General features: G+C 41.0%; 1 protein-coding gene across 2 annotated transcripts in view; it reads left to right on the top strand.

Annotated features, from left to right (window-relative positions):
* LOC116702850 (mitochondrial import inner membrane translocase subunit tim16) overlaps positions 1-27,706 on the top strand; it is a 117,483-nt gene that overhangs the window by 10,881 nt on the left and 78,896 nt on the right. For both annotated transcript variants that reach the window (XR_004335270.1, XM_032537342.1), the window contains exons 7-9: positions 426-476; positions 21,765-21,848; positions 23,506-23,588. Coding sequence is in view for 1 of the 2 variants with exons in the window: in XM_032537342.1 (XP_032393233.1) it covers positions 426-476; positions 21,765-21,848; positions 23,506-23,588 (218 nt within the window). In the remaining variant the exon portion in view is untranslated. The remainder of the gene's footprint in view (positions 1-425; positions 477-21,764; positions 21,849-23,505; positions 23,589-27,706) is intronic.

The following is a 27,706-nucleotide window of genomic DNA, read 5'->3' as shown; positions in this document are numbered from 1 at the left end:
TTGCTTCTTTATGCACATTAATACAATTCTTTTACCTGGGGTGCCCACATTTTTGAGCCCCACTGCACGGTGGAGGGACTCTTTAATAATGTTTTTAATATGCGGCTTTCATATTTCAGTTGTCTATTTGGTTTCTATGAGAAAAACGTACAGTTGACTGAAAAGCATTGAATTCCTTCCCCTTTCTCTGTGAGAACTTTAAATCTTGACTTTACACATGCTTTTTGACCTCCTTCGCACGTAATAATTATACTGCCAGTTTATGAGGTACATCTATCTAAAACTAATGCTGTCGAATACAACAGTCTGGCAATAAATCCTACCTTCATGAAGGTTATGATGTTAAGCTATTGTTGAAACTGTAGAGAGGTGTTGATTCAACTGTATGATTTATGTAATTTTTAAAAATTCTTTCATTTGTCCAGGACAAGATGCTGCGAGTGTTTGACCCCAGAGCCCAGCTGACACCTGTTCAGGTAAGTCCCCTAATAAAGCCCTCACCACGCGGTTCTGAACTCCTGGCAACTGCTGTTAGAAAACAAGGAAATCAATTGCAGCCATCCAGCTTAGAAAACCATGTATGTAGTACAGACAGAACTTTATGTAACCTTATTTAAGGAAAATAATGCAGAAAAAGAGTCCTTGTCACTCCACTGCCATTTACTGTAAGTATGTTTGTTCCACACTGTATTTAGGGATGATAAACATGTTGACAGTAACCCCGTTATCTCACCACTGGCCACTCTGTGATTCATCTACTATTGATTTATAGATTTGCTACACAAGCTGCAGTCTCTGCTCTCCTGTTCCCACGGTACCCATCCCACACTAACCTAACCCGACCATGAACCTTTCCGCTCTCACCGCTCTCTCCTTTCCTCATTGGAAATCTCTCACCAATGACAACCAGGCCTGAGCCAATAGGACTCTGTCACAACCAACAGCAAGTGGAGTTGTAGAGCGTTTATATGTTAAGGGAAGATTAAGATGTGAGGGAGGGCGGCAAGTGTTGTGAGAGGCTGGTCAATGTAGAGCAAATATTCTCACACTTTTCGGTGGTGGACCTCCCAGTGTGTTTTAATTACAGACGCTTTGTCTGCCTTAAGACCGTGGGCTCTCTCATTTGTAAATATGAGGAATTCTGTAAAAACATGCCGCAGCAGACATACATTTTTGACCACGGAAATACCTGAAAGGCACATCACCATGTGTATTTGCATATGATTGTGTATGTGCTCCCCCCTTGTGTTGTTTGGTATGTGTTTTTGAAATGTTGACACCTCCGTGAAAGACATACTATTTCAGAGGTATGTGATTCATTGACTCTGAAAGGTAAAAAAGGTACATGTGGACTATTTTCTTTGTGGCACACCTAGAACAGGATGCCTTCGCAATACAGAGTGTAAATACAGTGTATGTGCATCTGTTTTCGCTTAAGTAACACAAGCTAGGCTGGCTGTTTGAATTTTCTCTACTGCAAAGTCTCTCTTACCAGACCTGCAATTGAGACATCAAGCACAGCTTTTCAGTAAATGCTCTCCCAGGTCCTCTGCAACTCTGCACACACTGTTTAACAAATTTGAAGGAATTCAAACAAAATAGCTCTAAAGTTTGATGTAAATCACTTTTTGCAGTCAAAGGGTCTCATTAGTTCCAATAGAATCAGTGCTGGGTAGTCTGTCTGTCTGAAACAGTGTCTCCAGTAAGATCCCAGTGGTAACTGGTGGTGGGGATGAGCAGTTGGGACATTCCAGCAAAGTATATGGGATTTTTGAATTCATTAGATCGTTGTCAGTGGTAAATAGACCGTATAGAGAAAGAAAGGAAAAAGATGTGACAAAGGTCTCAAGGCAGATTTGAACCCAGGAATATGTTTTAAGTTTCAGCTTTTTAGTATGTGTGTAAGACCAACTCGTGGACTGCCAGTAGTGTACTTACAGTATGATATTAATATATGCTTACTTTAGTACTTCGGTTCATCTAGTAGCTATATTTACTTTGCAGACTTTTTAAACAATATGCACTATATAACAATGAGAGGGGCCATTCTGCTGCATAATGAGTACTTTTACTTTTGATTCTAACTCCTTTTGATACTTTATGTGCCTTTTACTTAAATAAGATTTTTGATGTAGTACTTACTTGTAACAGAGTGTTTTACATTGGGCCAAAGAACACTTGCTTCAGGACTGTTAGGAAATGTTATAATTCCATAAAAGTACAAAACAAAACCAGTCCGTAATCACTACTTTTTAGCATTCAGCTGTCTATTAAATCTCTGTGTGGACACAACCTGACTGTTGCTGATGAATCTGTGATTTTCTTTATTTAGTAAGTAACAACCAACCAGGTCAAATAAATGGTCTGGGCACCCAGACCATTGAGCCAGATCTACTTGTCTCTCTGCTCTCTTTTTTCCCCCCTACTCTCATTAATCCTATTGGTCTCACTGTCATGGAGAGGAAGACCAAGAAGTGAAGAAGCCTGAGTCAGCATGCTGTCCTCTGCTCCCCACATGTCTTCACCACTTCACACCAAAGAAGAGTTAGGACCCAGTTCAAAGTTATTAGAGGGTTGCTCTTCTCTTTTTAGTTTTGAGATCTCTTTTTCCTTGTTCTTTTTGCCTATCTCTCTAAAATATCTGAGGTCCTGCTTGAATTTGAAGTCCCTTGAGTGGGCAGAGCCTCACACTGACAGCTTTCAGATGTGCGATTCTTTGTCACTACTACAAGAGAATGGGAGAGCCAGTGCCACTCCTATCAACACCCCAAGGATTGAAAGGGTGCAGGCAAATTGTAAACCCACTAATCATGATGAGGCCAGTAATTTGGATGCATAAGAGAGTATGAAGCTCTAACTTCTAAATGGCCCAGCAAAGCAATGTTCAACACCATAAAACACAACACAACATTTCATATTGTATAAGCGGTTAACAGGAGATTCAACAAAATAGTTTGTTTGTGATGCAAGGGCACAGTGAAGCACTGGCATTTTCTCCAGTTTGCATGTTGATCAGTTTGTTGTTGTAGATGTGATGTGATGGCAGGAAAAAGTCAATCTGGCCACAAAGTAAACGGAGAGGGTTTGCTGAAAGTGTCCAAGCTATTTACGTTTGTAACCTCACTTGGAGGTCTGTTTGGCTTCTTACAGGAGAGCCAGTCAGTTGTCAGGGGGATGGATGTCTCACAAAAGCTGCAGAGCATTAGAGTGTAGTGAGACAATAGAGTGTATTCTTTGTTTTTTTAGGTGTCAAGAGTTTGTATTTCCCTGTAATCTACAATCAAATTGCTGTGCATCTAAAACAACCAGCTCAGACACAAAGGGCCTAACATATGCCATTTATTTATACATGTTTTTATTCATGCTTTTCCGGAACCGACATTAGTGTATCTCCCATAGTCCAAATGGTTGCACCGTGAGACTAGTCTGTTTCATTTGGGCAGGAGATGTACCTACATGGCCCCCATCCTTCCAAAAATCCAACCCCTGAGCTGGGACACAGCTCATGGGCAATCACTGTTGTCCCGGTTCCACCCATGGCAGCATGGCCGGGTGGGGCTGGCTCATCCCTGTGGCCAGCACTGAACTGTGTTCTCCCCTAGCCAGGTGGGGTAAATATAGGCCCTAATTACAGCCCTGTCCTTGCTGTATTTATGGGAAATAAGACTGTGTAGGGTAATTAAGGTCTTGGACAGGAGGAGCAGTATATACTGCATCTGTAATCTGGAGTTGTATTTAGGTAGTTGGCACACACAGGGAGAGTGCGTGTCTGTACATGTGGCATCCTTTCGCTTCCTGTCCCACTACTGAAGAGCTGGTTGAATTTCAGATTTGAGTTTAGTTTTGTTGTCTGTTTTTCATGACTTTTTTATGACCCCCCCCCCATCCATCCATCCATCCATCCATCAGTCCCTTAAAGGTAAATCATTTTATATATATATATATATATATATATATATATATATTATATATAATACTATAATATACATATTATCTATATATATATATTATATATATATATATATATATATATAATATATATATATATATATATATATATATTTTTTGTTTTTTTACAGATGTAAATCACACACAGTTAAAGGATAACGAAGTGGTGAATCATAAAATCACCAAAGATAAACATATAACATACGTTGCATAAAAGCCTTTTTTTTACTCTCTTTGCTGTTCTGGGTTCTGCCCTCTCTGCCATAACATCCCTATACTGGCCTCTTGTTTTCAGATGAGTCTCTTTCACGTCTCCATGTAGTTAGGCCTCCGCCCTGTTTTTTTGCACTAAGCTACCCGACTGCTCAGACCCAGCACGTAGGGAGAGATAAGGCCGGCACATTTGCTGACCTGATCGTAATGGGACAAGTTGTTTTGTGGATGTAGGGACACGTGCCTACACAGACATTTGTGTTTGCTCTCTTCTGTCTTATTGTATCTTTTGATTTGTCGTGAATTTGCTGATTCTGTGGTTCTGAGTGTGTCTGGTGTGTATACCATGTGTGCTTCAAATTACAGTGCTGAAAATACCCCTCATAGTTTTGGGCCAGTGCTGGCCGTAGAGCTGTCGATCTGTGGTCGCTGGAAGAGGAGGGAGACAGGAAAAGGGAATAGTTTGCTGAACTTGGGGGCCAGATTCCTCTTTTTCAGCTCAAGCTTCTGCTGCTTTGGGTGAAATTAGAGAGGACCACGAGCTGGAATGGGTTTGGACTTGAGGAGGGAACGTTGGGCAGGGCCAAGGGAAAGCACAGCGGTTTCATTGCTATAGGTGGCTGAGAGCAGCCACTCATACCAACTTTTATATCCTGCCATAAATCTCTCTCTGTTTCTCTCTCTCTTTGTGTTTTGTTGGTTAGTGAATAGTCTGTTTGTTAATAGTTTAAGTTAATAAGTCAAAACCTTTTTTATGTTTACACTGTTACGTTGTCTTTAATAATAGGTTTATTCAACTGTTACATATTCTGCATCAAACTGCTATATTTAGTAACCGAATTTAAGGGATCCTTAATAAAAATGTTGCTTTATGTTGTTAATGTTTTTATCTTTAAGAAAAATGGAATGCAAGCTCAAATACAAATTGAACATTCAGAGTTCAATGAGTACTGCATTAATTTTATAAAAGTATTTAAAATATGTCAATACAGATATGGAAATTTCTTTCTCAATCGCAAAAATGCTCAGTATTCTGTTCTACTAACAAATAATTTCTTCTCACATAATGTCAACACTTGCCAGAGAATGAGATTTTGATACTTCCTGCAGAATAAAGCTTGTTTAGAGTTTGGCGAATGTCTGGTACTAACACCACAGGCATACGGAGTCAACACTATGAAATGTGAACTATAATGTCTGTAACAGGGGGCTCATTCCAAGAATGTCACTGCCTTACTGAGCTCTACATTCCAGCTACACAAGCTGCATAATTCTACCTGAAGCTAAGCCAAAAATACTTCTCTATTCATGTACATAGCCGACATACCCGACAATGCTTGTTGGATGGAACAATACCATTCATGATAACATGTGATTTAATAGGCAGTCTCTCATACACTGTTTCAGCATGTGTAGTGTGGCTGTTAAACACAGCTTTTTACTGCTGAATATGTGTTTAACATTAATTTCCCTCTCTAGATGTAAACATGACATACCAGAAAGATTCCTCTGTACACACAGCAGCATTTTTCTACTCCTCCAACATTTCAGCTCCCCAGTAAATGTGTGATGGCATGAAGCATACACTTTAAAACAGTAGTGCAAGATAATATACAAGCAACTTATTTTTTTTGACAGTGATGATTGGGAGATGACTTTTAGTTTCTTTATAGCAACACTATGATGCACTCACATTTCCTGCTTGTACATATCTCAGTTCTCGTTCATAAAGAAGGAGAGAAAACACCTGGCATGAAATATGTCTTTAATTGTACAAATGTCAAGCTTCCAGTTAGTACGTTGACCCCCATCTAACCGTTTGGCTCCCTTTGTACTCCCTTTGACTACTCATGGCAGATAATGTCACCTATTCTCAGCGTGTGTTCCAATCGCCTAGTTCCCTGAGAAATGGACAGCATAGGTTATTCCGTCATCGTAAGGAGAAAACATGCTCAGTTCAAAGGGAATTGCAAGCTGAGAAGTAAACAACTGAACAACTGTTCATCACTTCACCTGAAGCTCACAAGCAAGATTACCCATCAGTCATTGTGGCTTGCTAAAAAAAAAGCGTACATCTTCTTTTTTTTAAATGAATCAAAACACATTAATTCAAAAGGCACATATACATTTCAATAGAATACGTTTTATAATGGTAATAGTTTTTGTTTCAGTATTTAAGTTCAGAAGAATGACATTCCCACAGTAGCAGCAATGTTTCCAAGATATTAACTTTACCAGGGTAATGCTAAGAGGAAATGAAATCTGCCTTGGTGACGTTGCAGTGCGTTCTGAATGGAGGAATTTTGTTGAGTGAAATTCCCTTAACCGACATTCCCTGATCAGGGACTAAGGACTGTGGTTCGGAATGCAGCCTTAGTCATGGCTTGGCTTGAAATTTCAACCTGCGTTATTCTGCATCAAAACGCATATAGTCACGCGTTTAGAATACCAATATGAGTTTATTTCTACAGATCTGTTTCTTCTTTAACATTAGCTTTTGTTGTCCTTTTCTGCCCTCTCTCACCCCATTGTCTCACTCATAGGGTTTGTCTCTTTCCATATACTCACCTCTTTTCCAAACACCCTAATGCACGGTGTATTGTGCCTGTATTTTCCTTCATCAGGCCCTGCTGGGTTCAAGACCTGGTAATAGCCAGTGGTTTAACTCAACACAGATGTTGTGCCCCTCTTTCTTGTCATCTCACTCCATTTCCCTCTCTGCCAGTGTTCGTTATAGTTTGAATAATTTTGGCAGTGCGGAAAGGTGTCTTTCCTAATGAGGGAACACACTATAAACAGTTCAGCCAAACGGTGGCATAAAATCTGGATATTCCATTGCTGTCTTGGATGGAGTCTGTCTCAATTACGATTGATACATGCTTAGTTTTTATGACTTAACTCCTTTATATGCTTATTTTTATTGTAAACTAAGGGATAATCTTGCCTTTGGTTTGGTTTAATGTCATGTTTGAATTATGCTTTGTGTGTGTGGGAATAAACAAAAGGATGAGTTAATGAATGTTGGTCAGTCTGGTTGCTGGAAAAGGATCTGAAGGGGTCAATAAATGCAGGAGTGAAAGAGATGGGGGAAGTTTGGAGGTTTTAGCTGCTTTGGCAAATCAACTGTGCGTGTGCACGTGTGTGAAGGAGTAAGGGTGCCAGCTGGCAGCAATGGAGCTCTTTGCTCACATTTGAGCGGATGCTTCATTAGTGTGCTGGCTGCTTGGGGACTCAACTAATTACGGCCCTATGCACACATGTGGGTGACACCTGTGGCCAAAACTTGATGACTATTAGCTTTTTTTCCTGCTTCATCCTGAGAGGGAAGAGTTGTTATCATGGGAATTAGTGCCTTCTTCAGCTGTCTGACCTCATTTATAAAGACACAATTCTATATTTTTTTAGGGCAGTCTTCATAGTAGTCACTTGTTTTGGCAAGTTTCTGTCATCATTTAATACAAGAAATTATTAACAACATTGATATCAGCACAGTTTCAGCATCTCACAGCTCCCATGCAACTTCACCTCAGTTTACCCTCTTTATCTCTTCTTCACTTTTTAGAAACTGCAATGTGGCTTTAATCACCCTCTGCACTGCTTCGTTTTTAACATCCATTTCACTTAAAACAAGCAAATCATTTTTCTGTCTTTTCACAGCCGGAACAGCAGAATGAGGTGTGAACTGGCTTGTTGTTGATCTTCTCTACCCGGTGTTGTTTTAACAATGATCAATTACTGTGATTTGTTTAAGTGTGTGGTTTTGTGGCTTGCAAGTAGCTGAAAGGAGCAGGCGCTGTTTGTGTGTGAATTGATATTTGTACCCATGGTACAGATCAAGTGGGATTGTGTGCATCAGACCACTGGTCATTGCAGCAAGTTTAATTACATAGAGGTCTTGATTTGTGCGTATTGGGACATACACTAGCATGTCTACATGACAATCATAGAGACGCACACCTTATATCAGACCAAGCAGCATAGCAAAAGCTGTCAGACTGTCTGATGAAATGCACATATACAATGGTATACAGTAGGCCCCCACACGACAAAGCGAGAACAAGACACAGCTGAGGCCAACCTCAGAGAGCCCAGAGGGAAATAAAGTGCAGTGTGGGCTCCATTCGTGGCTAGGCTAGCTGACCTTAGTGTGACCAAACGCTGGTGCTATTTCCATTATCCTGGTTTTCTCCATATGCTAGCTGGATCATGCCAGTGGTTAACTAAGAGGTCAGACAGTGGTGCTGCATATAAGAGGTGAGAGTTTTAAGACCGACAGCTTAGTAAATTCATTCTGTACTTTTCTCAGTTAAACAACTAACTAGATAGATGTTTATTAGGGAACATGCAAAAGATGTGTTGCCTACTTACAGACTCTTGTTTTTTTGTTTTCTAAGATACAAAGCCAAGTTGTAAGGCATATTGTGTAGGCATGCCCAGATTGGAAAATGATGTCTGACATTAATTACTGTATATCCTTTATTGACATTACATCACAATAATTGTATTTGTACGATTTTCCATTATTTCAGCAACCTTTTGTAATTATTATATTGTAACTAAGAAATTAAAAAATTAAGGTTGTGTAATTTGTTATTATTGGCAAAATCACAGGACAGATGAAGTGGAATAACAGCTGAGTGGTATTTTGCTGAAATCTAACAAATCATAGCCATGCATCATTGAAGTGTAAACATTGATGATATGATAATTATGTTAAACACTTACACACAGTTTAACATGGCAAGGCAGCTTTATTTGTATAGCATATTTCAGCAACAAGGCAATTGAATGTGCTTTAACATTAACAAGGGATTAAAAAGATAAAACGGCTAAAATAGATTTAGACAGATGATACAAGAATAAAAGTTACAGTGAAGTGCTAGAAAAAAAATAATACTTAAAGTTAGCATCAAACAGAAAGGCCTTAAGCCTTGATTTAAAGAACTGAGATTTGCAGTTGACCTGTAGTTTTCTGGGAGTTTGTTCCAGATGTGTGGTGCATAAAAACGCTGCTTCCCCCTGTTTAGTTTTGACTCTGGGGACAGAAAGCAGACCTGTCCCAGATGACCTGAGAGGTCTGGGTGGTTCATAATGTAGCAGCAGATCAGAAATGTATTTGGCCCTAAACGATTGTGCTTTTTTAACAAACAGTAGTATTTTGAAATCAATTCTTTGAGAGACAGGAAGCCAGTGTAAAGACCTCAGAACTAGAGTTATGTGAGTTTTTAGGGAGACCTGTAAAGACACTAATACCGTAGTCAAGTCTCTTGAAGATAAAAGCATGGACAAGTTTTTCTAAATCCTTTAACCCTTGATATATTCTCAAGGTGATAGTGGGCTGACTTTGTAATTGGCTTAATGTAGCTGTTGAATTTTAGGTCTGAGTCCTTGACTACACCAAGGATTCTTTGTCTGTTGTTTTTAACATTGCCAATTGAAGCTCAGCACTGACTTTTAATCATACCTGGGATACCTATGTTTTCTTATTTCACCACCTTGACCATTTTCCCATATTACATAATATCAATTAACAGACCAAAGTTAAGCGAATTGATACATTACTCAGTCAAATTCAATGTAAATTTACATATTTCTAACTGGACCAGGTGTTGTATGAAACTTCAATTAAAGTTTTTAATGTTTGGAACTGGTGTGGTGCAGTCAATGGCTCTCTCTACCTCCTGAGCCACAGCTGCATACCTGCATTGGAACTGGATGTTTTTCCTCTGTGCTTACTGTTGCTGTGAGCATAGGGGACCTTGAAATCTGGCTCACACATGTCTTAAAAATGCCACTTCCTTAGGTCATCACTTACTAATTGAGCTTCTTAAGACAACAGGTTCTCCTACAATCTGTGGTTAATGCAAGAGTTAAATAGTTCTCCCTGAGTGAAGCGGTTGAGTGTTGGGGTGAAGTTTGCGTTGGAGAGCCTGTCGTATTTGGGAACTCTCTGCAGAGCAGTGTGAGCAGCGACAGGAGATTGAGCAGTTTGTTAGCATAGTGAAGATGAGGTAATTAATCAAGCTGTCAGTCAGCTGCCCGGTGCTCTGCTGCTGCACATAGAGTATGCCAGGGCCCAAAATTAGGGCTCTGGGCGTTGAAATGATACCCAGTGTTTAAAATATATAAGCGTTGTTTAGCATGTTACACACTTGATCTCATTGGACTTGTATGCCCCTTTAGGCTAACACCTGCTGCTGTAATTATAATTACATTAAACTTGTTTTTCTACCATTTGTTGCCGAATTTTGCGTTGATATATAAGATTTCTCAAGTCCTTGAAGCGGATGCAGATAAGTTCCAAGATCACACTTTGATTACAGCAAACAAAGAGTAGATCAAGAAAAGTTTGTAAAACAAAAGAATAGCCCCCAGTATTTATATAGATTTTCATGATTATGCATACATTACATGAACATGACATGCCTTGCACACATGTGCCTCCCTAGCAAATCCCACTATGCACAAATCATGCTTCCATACAAATGCGTGGGGGTACTTTGAAGATGTGAAGCCTCTATGAAGTGGTTTCAGGGAGGGAGCAAAGCCAGCCAACTGTATCCTTCGCAGCTATGAAAGAGCTATAAACGAACAAACACTGGAGGGCTGTGTGTGAGGGGCTTCATGGTGTCTCAAACAGTATGGGCATGATTAACTCTGTGTTGTATGCTCCTACTCTGAACACACCCTCTCTTTACAAGAAACCGTCCCAAAGAGTCATCTCTTTGTTCTTTACAGAGCAGTTCTAGCGTGCAGATTCTTATCAGCTGGGTGTTGGAGTTTTTGCTGTTGTCAGCAGCATGATTCCTTCCTCTGTCATTAATGCCCTGTCCTGTCCCATGGATATCTGTTTGGATTTAAAGGACCAATCTACGAAGTGCATCTCTAGAATATTCATTGTTTTAACCTCCATAACCACAATAACCATCAAAACCCCCAGAGATCACCAAACATGCTCTTGATATCTCTTTTGGCTCTCTAATGTTTCTTTTGGACTGAAACTCATATTTGGGCAATTCAATGGTCCCGTTAATCATGTTTGTTCCAGGAACCAACCAGCTTTATAGGATGCTCTGATCCAAAACCAGCCTCTGTGACCTTGGGTAGTTTTCCCAGAGGGAGACCTCTGCCAGTAGCAACAGTGCAGTTGGTGCCAGTACCCCCATAGTGTGCTGTGTTTGACCACAGCCCAAGCTGACACGATTGCCTAGCTGGATTTCTGACTGTGGCCACATGGCCCAATTGGCACCGTGACTCAACAATCACAGATTTTCTGCCACTGTGGACCTAAAATCACAATGCAAGTCTGCCTAACTACACCCAAAACCTAGTTAAGAGGACTCAGAGTTGAGTTTGGAAAAGATTCAAGGCCATTCTGATGGGTGATTCATGACTCCACCAATACAAATAGACAATTCCATTGGATTAAGGGTTTATTTACTTCCCATAATTCATTTTTACACAACTCAGCTGGCCCTTTTTCTTGATTCTTTGGCTCTTTTCCTGGATGCTCCATCAATCTAGTATGTATAGGCAGATTACCTTTTGTCTGTTGTCATCCAGCGAATGATTGTAAGGTGGATAGCAAGCACCCTGCTCTGGCTCAAGCTGGGAAAGGGTTTTTACACCTGCCCCCTCAGATTCTTTAACAAAGGCACATGCTGGATAACATTACTTCTTCACCACCAAATAGGCGTAGGCAGGACATATAGTATTTGCAATGGTTTTTGGCTGGACATGTGTCCATTCACCTCAATTGATTAGTGTCACCTGACACAAATAATTGAATGAAATCTCCTGTTTAAAATAATTGTAGCTCTTTTAATTAGACAACCTGGAAAGTGTATGAGTTTAAATGTTGATGAACAGAGCAGAGACTGCAAAGAAATGACTGCAGCAGCAATAGAGGTTAGGGAGTGTATTGCCAGTGCATGAAAGCCTACACCAGTGAGAAAGCGGGGCAGGCCTCCTGCACTGCGGCCACAGAGCATTTGTACATTTGTACAGCGTCCTATTTTCCTGCCTGATTTTAGTCACTCATGGATGAGACACACATCTTTTATTCAGTGCAGTCTTAAAACATCTGTCTAACCTGTGCTGTTGCTGTCTTTAGCTCTCATTTAATGTATCATTCTTGTTTTCTTCCTAACACGTTGACATTCTCTATCGTTTTACTTCTGTCATGCACAATGTCATCAGGGAACTGGTCTCTTGTTAAACTCCCTTTTTCCATATACCTCTTTTCCCCTCTTGATTTATTTTTCCATGGGGTAGAATGATTCCTAGGGCCAAGATTTTTTTCGTGCCCTCTTAAAACACAGGGTGACGTCTTTGCGGCGGGCAGTCAGTGGCGATCAGTCTCACAAAGTCTCCATGGGTCACAGAAACTGAGCCAGCTCTTTGTCCTGTCGACCAGAAACGTGTAATTATTGATCCAGACATTCATTATAATTTCAGATAGTTTTACGTTTACGCTAAAACATTTGATTCCTTGGTAAATCGAACAGTTGATTGACAAGAAATTATTAGGAAATTATTTTTGTAACGTATTCATTTGGTCCAACAAAAGAAAACATTTGTGCCCTATGGCTCTGGGAAACAGTGTTGGCATGTTTCCTAACATTTTATACAGTAATTGGCAGATTGTGTATGTGAAAGTAAGGACTTTATGGGTAAATGCAGCTTTTGGATCTGTTATTTGATTTTTTACTTTGACCAAAACTGACACTATAACAACATTCATGACAGCGTTGCACCTGTCACCTTATGATAAAGGAAATAAAGGAAATGTGATACATGGTAAATGTAGTGTTTGGAAAGTGTGTAGGATGAAATTGAGGAAATCCCCCACTGATCCCCATAAGATGGATGTGTCTTGTGTGTAAAACCAAGGGTGCAGTATTGCCCTTTTCCCTTTTTTATTTCTCTATTCTTGATCCTCCTCTGTGGCCTTTCTTTATTCCTCCACATTTGTCCCCGTTGGAGCTAAGAGGAAGAGTGAAGGGAAACAAAAAAGATCCAAACTTCTGACCTAAGGAGAAGAAATCTGGATAAACCATTTTAGCTGGATACTATATTTAACTGGGGATCAGTCCAGTTCGTATCACTAGTCCCTCCCCAGGGGCTGCAGGTCTTGCCTCGTGTCTGTAAAGTAGACCTGGCCTTGTGGCTGTGCTCATAGGCCTGTTGGCTCACGTCTCAACTAGTTTTTTTTTTTTGTTTTTTTTACTGCACGGTGCTTTTCATTTGCTGACACAAAAGGAAATGAGACGGGGGAAAGAATGACTGCAGACAATGATGATGGCTGTAACAGTCTGTGAGGTGAATCAGTAGAAGTCATACGTGGCTAAAATTTTCAGTTATTATGTATTTTGCCACTTAATAATTGTTTGCATGTACTACTATTAGTATTCACTGATGTTCTTGTTCATCCATCGTAAGTTTAAAATGTATGACCCCCGCATGTCAGTAGGGTCACTCCTCGGATTTATGCTATTACAGCTGCACCTAAGGATTTACTCCGTGTTGTCATTTCCTTAGATTCCACTCCCTGCCCAGCTACTGACCTCGCACATTCATTTTCATCTTCAGAAAGGGAGAGAAAACAGAGGAAGGAGACGTATGGAAAAATGGGCTTGTGGCTTCTGGATTTTTTTTGGAGAAATGAGCGAAATGTAAGATGGTTCCAATTAACTGAGGAAAAAGTAGCGGTAGGCAGAAGGGTAAATGAGAGAATAAAATGGCTGCCACACCCCAGAGTTCTCTGCTTCTCCCCCCATCTGTCCAATTTTTAGAAGCTTGCCTGATTCTGTAAAGTCAGGGTTACATTCAAGATAGTGAATCCTGACACAGAAACACAAATTAAATGGGCCATGAAGAGAACAGGATGAAGAAAACCCAGTAATTGCTGGAAAGACCAATTAGCCATGGATGAAAAGCCTGAGAGAGAGTCTGTTTCAGGGGTGATGAAAGCTATAAAACAACGTTTATTGATTAGAGGAGGGGAAATTAAAGGAAAAGGAATGATGACTGCGAGAAGAGTGGAAAGACGGTGAGGCGCCAAAATAAGGAGCAGGTTGAAGAGATGAGCTGTAGCCGGGGCTATAAATGGTTTAGTGCTGCCTACAGTATAAGACATACAGTTTTACATAGAAAACCAGGGACAAGGACTGTTGACTGGCAAACAAAATCCTTTTGTTACCATGAAATTGAGTTACAATAAGGCGGGAGCATAATATAGAGGCAACATATATGTATCTACCATTACAAGTTTACTTACAATCTTTTTTATGTGTTACACAAGTCTCAATTTCTTGTTTGACATTGTGGAAAATTTAGCTAATTTTGCCGAGTGTTAGATTGATTGATAAGAAGTTCATCTCATGTATAGTTTTCACATAGGAACTCCAGACTATGTCCGAGACATTCGGTCCCAACAGAGCCCGGCGATCCCTCTCACACCTGTAGCACATAACAGGAGATTGTCCGTGTTGGTTGTGTTCTCACTTATTGGAAATACTGCGGTGGGTGGAGCGTGCAGCAGGCAGGACACGACACGGATTACACTGTGTCATGGAGCCGTTCATAATGTTGTCATAAACAACTGAGTCTCTTGCTGATCTCTTAATCTGTCTAATGGTTTTGGCCTTAACCGACAGAAGTTCCCGAATCTGGTCGTCTCTCCATTTCTCTCCACATTTTCGTTGCTGTCTTCATTCAAATCACCTCCTTTACCCTCAGATGTTTGTTTTCTTCCAGTTTTGTGCGAGCGGCGTGTAACGTCATCAACACGCCCAATCACTTACTGTGAATGTTTACACATTCGTCGCAATTGGAGATTAAACAGATTTTGTACAAGGGAGCAGGAAGGGTAAACATTATTTGATGTCCAAGCCAAATGATTCGGACATTTGAGTAGTCACATACAGCTCCGCAGGGTAATGTCTAGATAATTTCAGGTTTACAGTGCATGTGTGAAAGCGGCTTATGATAAATATGAAGCTAGAGCCGATTAGCGTAGCTTAGCATAAAGAGTGGATATGGTGGGAAATAGCTATCTTGGCTCTGTACAACCATGGCTTGCCATTTATGTAGCTTAATAATTGATAGATGGATATATGTGTGGTGTCTTACACGTGGCAAGGAAGCAAATAAGTGTACAGTATTTCAATCAAAAATGTTGAACTATTCCTTTCAACTGAAAGCCCAACTTCAATACACAACTACGGTAGAAAACTGCCAATGCCAGCTGATATTTTGCTCATTTTTAGAAAAACTGCACTTGATGTGAAATGACGAATGAGTTTGAACTTTTCAGAGCAGAAGTACAGTACATGATTGACATAATCTACTCTAACCATGCATTATTTGACTGGAGGATCTCCCATTAAACTGTCTATAAAGAATGGGTGAAGTTGAGAAAATAAGCACTTGATCATCCAGCACATATAATTTATTTCTGCACCACTGGCACTCTTTGTTAAATACTCACACCCCCCATTTAGCAGATACACAGAGAGGTGGAAAGACAGACAAAGAGAGAGTCAGAGAGGGAGATAGAGGGAAATGCAGAGATTATGATAGTTCCCATATGTGCATACAGACACCTGATATTTGCCCTGGTGGGTGAATCAACATTCTCTGTGAGTGACACAGATGTGCACTTTGTCTGTTGAGATGTTCAGAAGTTAAATAGCTGAGGGAGGATGACAGAATGAGATGCAGTGATTCTCATTTGTTTAAATTTGGAGAACATATTTAATAGACTTTTAAAACCATAATTGGCCAGACTGCTGACTGGCACTTTCCTGTGTCTACACATCTCTGTCTGCAAAGTGTTTAACCGTAGTGTAAACCCTGCTTGAGTTTGACTGGCATTTTCCCGGCCAGCAACGCTTTCTTTTTCTTCTTTTTGAGCATTCCCTCTTCATAGATATTAGACCTGGGTTATCACTTTCATCATTTAGCAGTCTGAAAAATATTTTTCCACAGATTGATGCAGACACCTGTGTTGGTAATATTTTTCCCAGATGACTTCCTTTATCGTTTGTGTGAGCCAGCCACTCCAACAGGTGTTACTGAGTCTTTACACCCCCTTTTGTGTATTGTGTCAAGTCAGGAACCATTTCTCTTTGCTTTCCGTCCTTCTGTGTGAATTCCATCTGCTTGGATCCTTTGTTTGGCTGCTTGCCCTTTTTTTCTTTCTCATCCTCTCCCTATCCATTTATCCCCGTTTTTTGATCGATTTGTAGCATGTCTGTAACGTTCAGGGGGAGGGGGAGGGGGGCTCTATTTTAATGGGATTTGGGTTAAATTTATGACTGCAGAGGAGAGATACTCTTTGGCAACATTTATGCATACACACACAGCCCAGATGTTGTGTCCTCTGGCTGCCCTGGGGTTTTAGTAGTAATATAGCTCTCCGCTGGCTGCGTTATGCTTCCTTAAGCTGAAATGTTTATTGAGAAAAGGTGAGCTGAAGCTCAGCACCAACCCCTAATCCTCAATTGTACTTTTATCGCTCAATCCACGAAGCCCTGATGACATGTTTGTCAAAAGGCTTAAAGCTGCACGTGCCTTCGTGTGAAGGATGACATCATGGCGGTGTAATCTATGGAGCGTGCATAGCTGTCTGCTGTGAGAGACGTCAGGCCGGTTTATTTGCCTTCAGCCCTGAAGCTGGTTAGCTCAGGCAGCGTAGTGAAGGCCTGAGGGATGCTGTAATGGCAAAACTAAGCCTGTCTGCTCCAGAGCCGGTTCACAGAAAGGTGATATATTTTCAGTGTTTTTTTTTTATTGACTCCTTCAAGGAGTAATTCAAATTTATGCCCTCCCCACTCCATAATCAGGTCTGAAGGCAGGATAATGATGGGGGTGTTTTGAAGCTTGTGTATTGGTCCTAATACCATTTTAGCCAAGCTAGTGACATGGCTCTAAGGATGGCAATTTTGGTCAATCGAGCTATCACTTTGGTACAGCCTGAAATAACTCATTAACTATTGGATGGATTGCTATAACACTTTGTATAGACATTTACGGTCCCCAGAAGACTGACTACCATCAGCAGCTGGTTGACATTTTTTGGGGTATAAGTGATATGTCTTGATATCTATTGCATCTATTACAATTATTTGGCAGACGGCCATGTGTTGTTTTGCTGCTGCCCGCTGCGTTAGCCCCGCCAATGAGCCAGTGGACTTACTCAATTCAAATAAATGAGGGGGCTGTGTTTTTCTGATGCAGGCTAAGCTCTGTTCGAATACGATTTAGTCTTGTTCACCCCTATTTGGCTACTTTTCATCTTATTAGAGAGTAATTACGATGATGGGAAACTCAGACATCACTCTGACATCTGGTGCTCAGCAATAGTCATGCATCAGCATGACTGAATATGGCAAAAAAGTGATGATGCAGAATTTGTGCGGTTTACTCTTGCATGTAATATGAACACAATTGGAATCTCCTGCTGTCAGCCACAAATATTAATCTGACACCACATGTTGCTCCTTAAAGCAGTTCCAGTGTCAAACAGACCTTGAGCAGAGTAAAATAGTAAGAGCTGAACTCGTTCCTAGTTTGGTCCAAGTATCAACGTTGCATTGTCTTGCCCCTGGAAGGAAATCAGCCAGTGGTGCCGGTAATGAACTGCTCAATGGCAATGAATTATCTTTGTGTCTGTTTATACTGTGCTGGCTGTAAACTTTTCTCCTTCCCCCGCTCTTTTCTGATCTATCGCTTTTTTGGAGGTCTTAGTTTACTCTGGACCTCTCTCCTTTATCTGGGCTATTCTTAAACTGACTCACTTGCAGGGACTTATCAAGACATATATGAGTTCAGTTACCTGCACAAGGCATACCGGCTGACTGCTGGCTGAAAAAATGATCTTGAGTCACGATTTAAGTGTTTATTCAATCCAGGACTTATTATCAACTCTGTCAGAGCTCTGGTAGTGTGGCTTCAGAAACGGGTTTGAGAGCCAGGTCAGTAGAGTGTTTTCAAATCCCTCTTAGTGGATAAAGCTATTTGGGAACACACCAGGAGCCAGAAAACATCTGTATTGCATACAGATGGTGTCAGATAAAACACTGGTATGGACAAAGACATATCATCCCTGAGAGAGGTGCAGAAGTGCACATCTGAGGATTTCCTTTTTTAAAACCATGATTTGATGTTGGCATGTGTTCTCTGTAACAATGTCAAGTCCCCTTATAGCTGTGAACAATAAATTTGGTTTGAAACACCAGTGTGGCCTATAGGCGCACATAAGACAGGTTGCTTTTGATTTATAGTTTGTTCTCCTTCACTGACAGGGATGGTTCCAGCACAGGAGTCTTGGCCTAAGCTTTACATTTAGCGGAAAAGTCAATAATTTTGGGCGTTCCAACTTCAAATTTAGAGAGAATTTTGATCTATTTCATCTCTATGTATCCAGTAAAGAGTTGTGTGATAAGAACCCTGGCTTATCCTCTCTAAACCTTGATTAAGAAGATTGATACCACTGTCATATCTGTGCATTAAGTAGGAAGCCAACGCCAGAAGGTGATTAACTGAGCTTAGCTAGAAGACTTGAAGTGGTGGTTGTGGGGGGGAGGACAGCTAGCCTGGCTCACTTCAAAGTTAAAAGAATCTACCTACTAACACCTGTAAAGCTCACTTATTTGCACATTGCATCTTGTTCTTTTAATTTGTACAGAAACATAAATGTAAAAAATTACATTATTAATTATTATATATAACTTGGGAAACATCAGCTGGGGACATTAACTTCCTGGAGTCTTTTGGAAAGTCACTGCCCTGACTGGTTGCTGATCAACAAATAATTAATCAAAAAATCAGTGCCTTAATTCTGCATATCAGTATCTACTAAACACGATAAGACAGTTAACATACTCATGTGGAAGGTAGTACACTTTTAAAATTCCTTTTAAAACAATGACAACCCTCGTCCTTAATTTTCTTATGTCCCTAGAATTCCTGCTGCACCTGCCTAATATAAGGAGTAATAAGCAGGAGTAAGAGAATTTGGAAAGAGCAAACAAGAATGAAATATTTGATTCAGACCGTTCAAAGCAATTTTACCCCAACATCGGTTTCTCTCTTACAGCGGTTGATTTTCAAACCGCTTGGCCAGTGTGGCGAGAATGACGTCACTATTGAGAGAGAAGGAAGGGGGGTTTGAGTTATAATTGACAAGGCCCACATGTGTGTCCCCTCTATGGGCTCAAGCTGGATTTAATATTTGTCAACTTCAGTTTTAGATTTGGCAAGTGCTCTTTGAGCCCAATGGGCACAATCATTTACAATAAAAGAGGTTGTCCAATGCAGAGCCCTGTTACCTTTTAACCTACCTCATGGTTAGGGGTGCAACAGGGCAGCTCAAGTTCTCCCAATTTGTTTTTACAATTTGTCATCTGCTGCCATGTAACAGTGACACAAGAATGAGGCAGCACACTCTGTGGAGAGGTTGTAGTTTTAAGCCTAAGAAAATAAGCCTCTGTCCTCCTGCCATACACAGGCGTCCAGCCACGCTCCTCAGGGTTGGTGTGGCCATAAAAATGACAGCAGCAATTTGGGGAGACACCGTGGGCGGAGGGCGTCCTGTTCCATTGAAACTCTATTGCTGACCTCCATGCCTTATGGTAAAGCTCAATATAACTCTAGTATTAGTATTACACAGATACCCAGGGGCTCACTGACTGACTAAGACTTAACGGGTGGTAGGGACCTGACATATAAGCTCTAAATAGCATGATTTTAGGGCCTTTTAAGCCCTAGTTACTTAGAAATAACACTTCTAAGTAATTAAAAGGCAGTCTGTGAGCCAGCTTTGTACATCTGGTCTCTTCTTTTGTCATCCCCTTCACAATTACAGTTCATCTATGGCTTGGCTCCATAACAATACAGTGTTTGAGTACAATGCGTATAAAATCCAGCACAAATTTACAGTCCGCTTTAACATCTTGCAACATAATCTGGCTACTTTAAAATTGGTTCTAAACTAAAAAAACTAAAGTCATGACTTTCACTCTGGAAAAATCAACTAAAAACAATGTCCCAACCATTTGTACACTTTCTGGTACAGAAATTTAAGAAGTGTCACATTACAAATACTTGGGTATTACCATTGACCAATCACTGTCTTTTACATTGCATGTCCAAGATTTTGTTAAAAAACTGAAATTGAAGTTAGGTTTTTTCTTTAGAATCAAGTCCTGTTTATAATTTGAAGCAGAAAAACAACTTGTAAATGCAACATTCTTGTCTGTCTTGGACTATGGGGATATTTTATACATGCATTCGACCTCCCAGTGTCTTCATGCTTTGGACACCGTGTTTCATGGAGCCTTGAGATTCATTACAAACTTAAAATCTTTCACTCATCACTGTTTGCTGTATTCTCGGGTCGGGTGGTTTTCCTTCTCCATTCAGCGATGGATGCACTGGCATCTTATTATTTATAAGGCGGTATTAGGACTTCTTTCTCCACATCTAAACACTTACATCCTTCCGAGGTCTGCAGGGACATATCACCTGCGCTCACAGGATCTGTTTTTATTGACAGTCCCTAAAGCCCGCCCCTAAAGCCCGCACTGACTTTGGCAAAAAGGCTTTTAATTTTGCAGCACCATCTGCATGAAATCCGCTTCAGAATTAACTCCAGTTGAAGGAGTTGGTCTCATTTTATTCTTTTAAAGGCTTTTTAAAGGACCTGGCAGAAAGGCAGTCTGTATGTCTCTGTTTTAAAATTGATTTAGGACCCAGGTTTTTTATGATGACATTGTTGTTTGAAAATGAGTGAAATTGTGTTTATGTATTTACCTGTAAGTGTCTCAGTGTTTATTTGAAATTGTGCTGCTGCCACTTGCCAGGACACTTTTGTAAAAGAGATTTTTAATCTCAATGAGTTTTTTTTTTATCTCGGTTAAAGGTTTGAATGAATGAATGGACTTACTTATGCTCCCTTCCACTTGCTCCTTTTTATGTCGTCCTTACAGACGAACATTGTCTCATTTCAACACCTGCAGTTGTTTTTAGCTCTTACCTCTGACAACATGTGTTATTTACATTTGAAGACCACCAACCAAACCAGCATGGCAGTGCTGTTTTGACACATATTCCCCATGGAAACAGCACAAGTCTCAGTACCACACACACACACACACACACACACAACCCCCCCCCCCCCCACCCCCCCAACCCGCACACACCACACACACACACACACACAACACACACCACACACACAACAGTTTGGTAATCTAAGATGCGCTCGGGGCAGAAGTCACCTTGTCTGCTACATCAACAATAACAAGCGCTCCCTTCATGGGACAAGTCCTGGTCTGTCCAACCGCAGGGATCTGTCAGAGGCCTCTGGGAATAGTCCTGTTCTGTCTTCTTTTCTGTCTTTTTCTTTTCCTTGCAAATAATTCACTCATCATCACCCTCCTCGTCATCTTGAACTATACCTCAAGGTTATGTTTAAAGTTGGGGTTCATCATAGAGACATTAACTTCACAAAGTTAGGATCAAGAAGTCAAGGAAGATGTATTTAAGTTGTCTTATTTTGTTGTCTGATTTAAAACGTTTCATTGTTTTTCCTTCAGAGTGCAAAGAGCCTTCAGAACAACAAGGATTCTCGCATCCTGTGGGCCAAAGACGACCTTTTACTCACCACCGGCTTTGATATGGTCAGAATCTCTTAGTTCATTTTGCATTGACCACGAGTCCTGTGTTTCTGAGTTATTATTTTGTGAAACAAGTACATCTGCGTATATACTAGGGTTTGACCATTATGAGCTTTTGAGGACCCAGATAGCATTAGTTTAGTACTGAAGTTACTGTTAGCAACCTTTCTGTGCCAAAATTTATTGTTAAATGTGAACATTATGATATAACAAGACTACAGTAACAGGGTAATTCCTTTTTCAATAACAATATTGTTTCGATACTAATGTAATGTTGTCATCATACTGGAATTTCTAACTTTATCACAATACCTTGAAAAATATCAATATTCAATACTAGTTTCGATGCCACAGTGATAAAATATGGGCTTGCTTGTATCCTTTGCCTTTCCTTGTTCTGAGAGGAGGCGGGGCTATGTGGGCACTGCAGCGGTGTGTCAAGTATAGAATGTATAAAATAGATGTCCAAACTGTAACCTCCGGTGCTGAATTATGTCAATGCAGAAGTGCCAAAAACTGCAGTTGATTGAATAACCACTTGAGGCGATCGCCAAAATAGAGTCAATCCCTATTAGTCTCGCCTTGCCAGCCCATCCTCCACACGCTACAAAAGAGGGTCAGGCTAGTCCACAAAGCATTCCTGAATGGGAGAAAAACCTGCTCGGAGCCGCTGAAAAATAGCCTCTGGAAGGAACTTGTTTTGGTGGAACATGTAAAAGTTGTTTTAGTTGTGCAACACAAAACTCAGATTGGACAGATAGTCTAGCTAGCTGTCTGAATTCACCCTGCAGAGAGCTGAGGAGCAGTTCACCATGGTCCTTATAAATCCATCGGAGTTTAAAATTCCAACACAAAGAAAGCTGAAGGTAACAGACGTCGGCGAAAAGACACGCATCCAGCGGAATTACCTGCGGCACCAAAGCCTTCCCGGAAGGGGAACGTTGTGTAGACTAAGCCCTATGGAACCTTATGTTAAAATGCCCAGCTTTACAGCAGAACTTGGGTTTTTACACATATTTGGATTAACCAGGAGTTAGGCACTGCCAAGATGGCGTCGACCGGAGCTGCCGGGAGCCGCCCACTTTGCACTTAAACATTTGCAATAAAAGCCAAAAACATAATCTTTAAAACATTTTTTTTTTTAAAGGAATCTATGGGTGACACCACAGTGACTATGTCCATATTTTATACAAATATGTTGTATTATTGAGACTGTTTCAAATATTTGTAATGATTGGCTGTGTAGGGTTTACTCTCTACTAGGTAAAAGCTCACACAATAATTTCTTTTTACCAGTTTAAGTGTTCAAGTTTTTATTATGTAGTGTCATCAAAAACATGTTAACAAAGGAAGTTGTGTGTGTGTCCTGGGGTGTGTGTGTGTGTTGTGTGTGTGTGTGTGTGTGTGGGTGTGTGTGTGTGTGTTGGTGTGTGTGTGTGTTGTGTGTGTGTGTGTGTGTGTGTGTGTGTGTGTGTGTGGTGTGTGTGTGTGTGTGTGTGTGTGTGTGTGTGTGTGGTGGTGGTGTGTGTGTGTGTGTGTGTGTGTGTGTGTGTGTTGTGTGTGTGTGTGTGTGTGTGTGTGTGTGTGGTGTGTGTGTGTGTGTGTGTGTGTGTGTGGTGTGTGTGTGTGTGTGTCGTGTGTGCGTGTCTGTGTCTGTGTGATGCGTAGTCGAGAGGTGAGGCTTTGGGACAGCAGGAAGCTGAGCTCTTCTGTCAGCTCGGCGTCACTCGGCACCTCCAGCGGGTGAGTACAGTATTAGTGGGCAACCACTGTCCATGCCCGTTGCAATGTAATGTCTAACAGTGATGGCCAGAGGTCATGTTTTACAGTACAATGTGTGTGTCCATGTTTGATTTGAAATGGATTTGGCAAACAGTGGATTTGTGTGGTATTTGGATATTGGTGTGGGGCATTCACATAAATGGCACAATTTATGGAAGACCTCCGCACATTGTAAAGCCGGACGGGCGTGCAGACCTCCCAGACTGCTGACACTGTCCCTCACATTCTTGCCATTTCCTGGGTCAGAGACACACACACACACACCCACACACACACACACACACACAGAGACTCCTATCCTCTCTCTGCGACCCTCCGTCAATAATAACTATGAAGCATCAGGCAACAGGAGGACACACATCAACACTTCGCCCTTCAGCTCATCGCGTGTCATTTCTGCTCCTGACCTCCTCCAAATCGCTCCGTTTATTTTTCCAAACAAGGCTGCGGAGGATTGAAGGAGAGCGGCAGTGTGGCCGGGCTCCAAAGAAGAAGAGAATAAAAGGATGGAGCAGGAAAGAGAAGAGAGAGGATGGGAGTGAGGTGTTCTTTTGTCAATTCCAACTCATGCTATTATAAACAGGTTTCAGGGCCAAGTCTTTCACAAACTAGAGCAGGCTGGACTCTGTTAGGCGATTCAGCACGCTGTGGTGGATTAAATGTATTATCATTATTATTATTATTACTGTAGTAAAGTCAGAGATGTAGCTTCACAGAGCTCTCTGTGTTGAGGTTATGGCAGCACATATTCCACATCTGTTCTTTGGCAGAGGTATTTGAGAGTCTGTATGTACCCATGTTTGGTTGCAGCAAGGACCAGAAAGTGTGAAGATATACAGTACAATGTTAATTTATGTTAAATAGTATAAACTGCATTTTAAGTTTTTTTTATATGAGTGAGACGGATGGTTTGGTGCCAGCATAATTTTCAGGGAAATGAAGGATCTCTGATGCCATTTTTTTGCTTCGCATTACCAAAGCAAAACGTTTCTCATTTAGGATAATCATACTAGTACAAAGTCTAGACAAAATCCCCACAAAACACAGCCAATCAGGAACTGGGAGTCTGCTAAAACCAAAGAAGATAGTATTTTGTTGCAAGGTTTGTCTCCCTGGTGTCTCTGCTTGTAGACAGAGGAATGTTTACTCAGCGTCTGTAGCCGCTGTTTGGTATGATGGCACAACTTGGAGAGTTTGTACCAGCATTGTGAGGATTTCTAGTGTCCTGCTCATCTGGTGACAAGCTGTGGTCCCACGGCATGACAATTTCCCTTTATGAGATTTCTTAACAATAAAATGAGGACCCACAGTTTGCCTTCGATCCCCCAGTAGAAATGGTGATAGGTGTAAACCGAGCCCTGGGTATAATGCTCTGCCTTTGAGAAAATGAAAGCTCAGATGGGTTGATCTAGAATATTGCCCCTTATGAGGTCATAAGGAACAAGGTTACCTCCCGTTTCTCTGTTTTGCCTGCCCAGAACATTTGGCCCACCCATGAGAGAGAGACATCATGGCTTTCAAACAAGCAAAGTGGCAGTTAGTGGGGGAATGGTCCAGGCCACCCCCCCAGCCTCCACCTTGCCCCTAGTTATAATTGATTGACACCAGTTAATTCAGTATACTATTTATTAAATATGTTTTTTTATTAAACATAATTGCTTTAATTTTCTCTCTCTATCTATCTATCTATCTATCTATCTATCTATCTATCTATCTATCTATCTATCTATCTATCTATCTATATATATATATATATATATATATATATATATATATATATATATATAATTTTAAATACTCCCCAAAGTCACTGTACAACAGTAATATTTTCTGCCTCCTCCTAGCTTCTTGCCATGTTAGAATGTAGCTGCAGCTTTGACCAAGGTCCTGTCTGAGCTTTTGACCAAAGCTGCTGTTACAGGCCAAGGCTCCATTCTTGTCTGCTAATCTCCACAGTGGGAAACATCCAGAACACTGTCAAAAGCAAACAAGGCTTCAGGAGTTAAATTGGGGGGGAAATTTAATCACTACTTCTTATTTTGTCATTTCCATCTTAGCGCTGGCCAAACACACTATGAAGCTAAATAGCTCCTAGACGTAGTGTGTAATCAGCAAACACTGATAACAGAAATGTCTGGCCTGTGTCTAGGTAATGGACAAGGTCAAAATGTTTGTTATTGCTGGCTGTTTATTCAGTCTCACTGCGTCTTTTTTTAAATCGGTGTTTTAAAATGCAACTTGGGGATGGAGGCTTGTGTCTGGGCCTCTTTCCACTCATGCTAGTCAGTATTTATCCAGTATCTCAATGTGCAGCGAGTTTCTTAAGCAAACGTCTCTATAATTCAGCTTGTTCCCTCCAACGTTGAGCTATCCTCAAGTTCCCTTTGGCCATCAGGGTTTCAATTGTTTGTTTCTACTTTGTTATGATGGTGGATTTCTGTGAAAAATGTCATTTATGTTCAGCATGTCTCTTATGTGTAACGAAGCAACTATGACAAAGACTGCGCAACAATCAAAAAGAGACCTTGTCTTCATTTTTCTTTGCACTTGAACGATTAAACCATGCCAACTGAGGAAGTTTACAGTCAAACATCCAGAGTAGGGTATTTCCTCCTTGTCATTTTATGCCTGATGTTCGTATAAAGATGGATTTGTTCTTTTTTCTTGCCTGTTTTTAATTAAAAGGGCCTTGGTAAGCATGGTTTGTAATCGGAGCAGCGGGCTGGCTTGTATCAGGATAGCTGTGCTCGTCATCGACATTCGGTAGTACTGTTTTTTTTGGAGTGTTACAACATAAAGAGGCACGGGAGCAAGAGACAGTAAAATGGGGTTGTGGGTGGAATATAATTTGGATGGAGAATAATGGAGGGGAAATGTTTTAGTTGGGGTTGAAATGGAGACTGAAAATTCAGGGATGGCGGGTGATGAGCATGAGAAGGGTGTTTTTAACTGTGCAGAGGTAGCTATTACTGCATGCCCGTTTTCCATACAGATCTGGACATTAGAGAACAGCGGGGATCTCTGTGTACCGCTCTCTCCCTCATACTCTATAAACCTGAATTATGATAATGAGTTTAATTGGGCCTTTAAGCCAGCTGCAATCAGTGAACTTTACAACTGGGCACGATTGCAACCAGCTTGCCGTATAAATGCTTGAGTCGTCATGATAATTGTACATTCTCCTCCGCTTTAACAGCTATTACACAAATTCACCACACTCACGGTGAACACAGCAAAGTCTTGATGATGCATGCCTGTAAAGTAGTTTGCAGTTGTGTCATAAACATGACAGTGCGAGTCGAGGGGTCAGTTAGTCCGAATTCAGCATGACGAAACTTGAATCTCAGAGAAAGTTGCTGTTATTGTCCTCAGTCACTACCAATGTTCTGCTCTTTTCCTCAAGCACATGAACACATACAGGATGACATTTGTAGGCATGTACATGCATCTTTTATTACTCCTCATCATGGCTGCGCTGTTCTTTTTTGGAATGAGGCTGATTAAAACAGATCGTTTTGAGCCGGTGTGCCAACCAGTATCCATCCTGCCGATTGGAGAGGACATAAGCCTGTCCCCGGAGAGCTGACCCTACTGTTTTCCCAACCTAGTCACAGGTTACACAAAGAACTCACCCTCTGAGGCTAGAACTGCTGACAGACTGTGCTGTTAGCTGAAAGAGAGAAGTTTTGTGGTTTATGCATGGGAGTGCCCCAGGTGTGATGCACATACTTACACCCTCTATTGACTCTCCACAATCTATTCCTGTGTGTTTTCCTACCAGGGTTGTGCTTTGGAGCAGGGCCCAGTCATTGGGTATAATTGAGCCAAACTCCCTTTAATCAGATGAATCGAAAAGAGGCCTGTGCCCCAGAAGGGAACCAGCCTTTTACTGAACAGTCCCCCCCTTTCTTCCACCTTGGCCCAAGCACTTCCCAAATCAGTCCCAGATGAAGGCTTTCCTGTGGGGATTAGGTGCAGCTGCAGCACCAATAACCAAACCAGACCAAAGAAATGGCATGGAATGTTTCAACGATCGTTTGCTTTTTTGTCAAAGTTAACTTTCTAAGAGCAAATGGAGC

This window comes from Etheostoma spectabile, chromosome 15 (assembly GCF_008692095.1).
Source record: "Etheostoma spectabile isolate EspeVRDwgs_2016 chromosome 15, UIUC_Espe_1.0, whole genome shotgun sequence".
NCBI lineage: Eukaryota > Metazoa > Chordata > Actinopteri > Perciformes > Percidae > Etheostoma > Etheostoma spectabile.
Note: the sequence above shows the minus strand (reverse complement) of the source record. Positions and strands in the feature narration are given on the sequence as shown.